Genomic DNA, 2,107 nt, shown 5'->3' with positions numbered 1-2,107 from the left:
GTAAAACAGAAATGTTATATTGATGCTCTTGGGGGGGGGGGTTATAATTAGAGGTGCACCGAAATGGAAATTTTAAAACCTGAAACGAAACCGAAATAAAAAAAATTGTCGGGCCTAAACCGATACAAAAAATGTTTTTTATTTTAATTTTTTCACATTTTAAAAAATATTTTACTTCACTTTTAGGTTCTTCGGTGAAATATTAGGGGTTTAAACAGACCCCTGATATTTCCTTTTTGAAATAGAAAAAGAGTCCTAAATCTCTTTTTCTGTATCCCCTGTTATCAATGAACAGGAAGCCTCTATACTGAGTGTTTCTGATCATTCATAACTTGAGAACATTGTGTGTTTACTATAACTACAACTATGAATGACCAGGAGGTGATGTAGATTACTTTACATTCATTCATAATTGAGGATATAGTAAACATTCCATATACTCAATTATCTACAAACACTCAGCGATCACTGATCACGGAGTGTTTGTACCGCTCTCCTTCCTGACACGCTGTCACAGGAGGCTGATCGAGTGGTGTAGGGAGGAGAGCTCAGCCTCCTGTGACAGCGCGGCCTGTCTCCGCCCACACACCGCTCTGCTGGACTGTGATATGAGGCTGAGCGGTGTGGGAGGAGATGCCGGCCGCTCGTAGCACTTGGCCGGCTATCACAGTTTCTCTCCTCCCCGCTAGGACACAGAGCAGCGCCTAGCGGGAAGGAAAGAAAGCAGGGGTTCGCCATTGTATCAGCAGGAAAATGGCACTTTCGGCATTATGCCAAAAGTGCCATTTTCGGCCGATATGTTTCGGCGGCCGATATATTGGTGCATCCCTAGTTATAATACTACAAGTATTTTGGTGGGGCAGGTAAAACTGTGTGTATGTATCTATGTACCGTATGTATGTATTGTTTTTCATCTGCCTGGAGTTCCGAAATAAACATTGTGATTGTGTTTTCCTTTCCGCATAGGGGTTTATCAGGCGGTGCTTAGCTTACCGCAAAGAAGACAGATTCGATGTTCACCAGCTGGCGCATGAAGCCTATCTTCTCCCACACATGAGGAGATCTAATTCTTCAGGAAACCTGCACATGTCAGGGCTAGTGGCCTCTCCCACCACACCTACGTCAAGCATCATTTCATACTGATACTCGGATCTTGGCTGGCATGAATCCTCCCACACTAGCTTTCAGGTGCAAGTTTTAGTTTGAAGCCGAAGCAAGGATTTGAGTATTTCTTTTCGTTTTTTTCTTTTTCCCCATGACAGAGGATGTGTTTGGAGACATTTGTGTGTTTTGGGGGACGTATCTTCTTAGTGTTATTTGTATGATGAGCGAAGACAAGACTGTGAAGACCTCTATCCTATGACTGTAACGTTTGACCTTGGCCTCGGTGTGCTATAAAGCCATTTTCAAGCTACTGGGAATAACCTGGACTCCTGTCTCCTGACCCTGTGTAATATTATGGGTTAGGGGCCTGCGTCAAGGCGCACATGAGCGTGAATACGAAACCAGGTTTGATTGCTGTTCAACATGGAGATTTATTCTTTTTTTTTTTTTCCGTTAGAGGGGACTTTGTAAATATTCTTTGTAATACTAAAACACAATTGGTTGATACTGGAGAGTTTTAGCATGATAGGCATTTTTCATTATATACTAAAGCAAATTGAAATCCAAGATTAAAATAAGACTTACATAAGGGAACGCTTGCTGCCCATTCTTGGACAACTGTCGTTGAAACCAAAGCTGAAAGAGAGGGGTAGTCACAAGATCTATTTTCTAGGTCTTCTTTTTTTTTATCACTTTGGGCCACTTATATATCGACTGTCTGAAAGGAAATGTGAAGGTATTACCCATAGCAGTCCTGTTTTTTTTTTTTAAATGGAGGTTAGAAAAGGACAGAGAATCTGGTTGCTAGACACCTCCACATTACTTTCAGGCACTACACACACAAGGACCTGTCACTTTGTTTTATTTTCCAAGGTAAAGTTTTGAGTTGCACCCTCGCTTTCAGGATTTTACATCTCTATTAATCATTCCACCTCATTTCTTATCCCTTGTTTATTGTTTTTTGTTTTAAATTCTTGCACACATACGACATCCAGTAAGGTAC

At 41.3% G+C, this 2,107-nt stretch overlaps 1 protein-coding gene across 2 annotated transcripts in view; it reads left to right on the top strand.

Moving 5' to 3' along the window:
• TLK1 (tousled like kinase 1) overlaps nucleotides 1-1,843 on the top strand; it is a 136,908-nt gene extending 135,065 nt beyond the window's left edge. For both annotated transcript variants that reach the window (XM_018569579.1, XM_018569578.1), the window contains exon 24: nucleotides 967-1,843. In XM_018569579.1, the coding sequence (XP_018425081.1) occupies nucleotides 967-1,143 (177 nt within the window). In that variant the 3' untranslated portion in view covers nucleotides 1,144-1,843. The remainder of the gene's footprint in view (nucleotides 1-966) is intronic.
• Nucleotides 1,844-2,107: the final 264 nt, after the last annotated feature.

Source organism: Nanorana parkeri, unplaced genomic scaffold, assembly GCF_000935625.1.
Source record: "Nanorana parkeri isolate BGI_ZX_2015 unplaced genomic scaffold, ASM93562v1 scaffold1361, whole genome shotgun sequence".
Classification (NCBI taxonomy): Eukaryota; Metazoa; Chordata; class Amphibia; order Anura; family Dicroglossidae; genus Nanorana; species Nanorana parkeri.
This window is presented reverse-complemented; position numbering and strand designations above follow the sequence as displayed.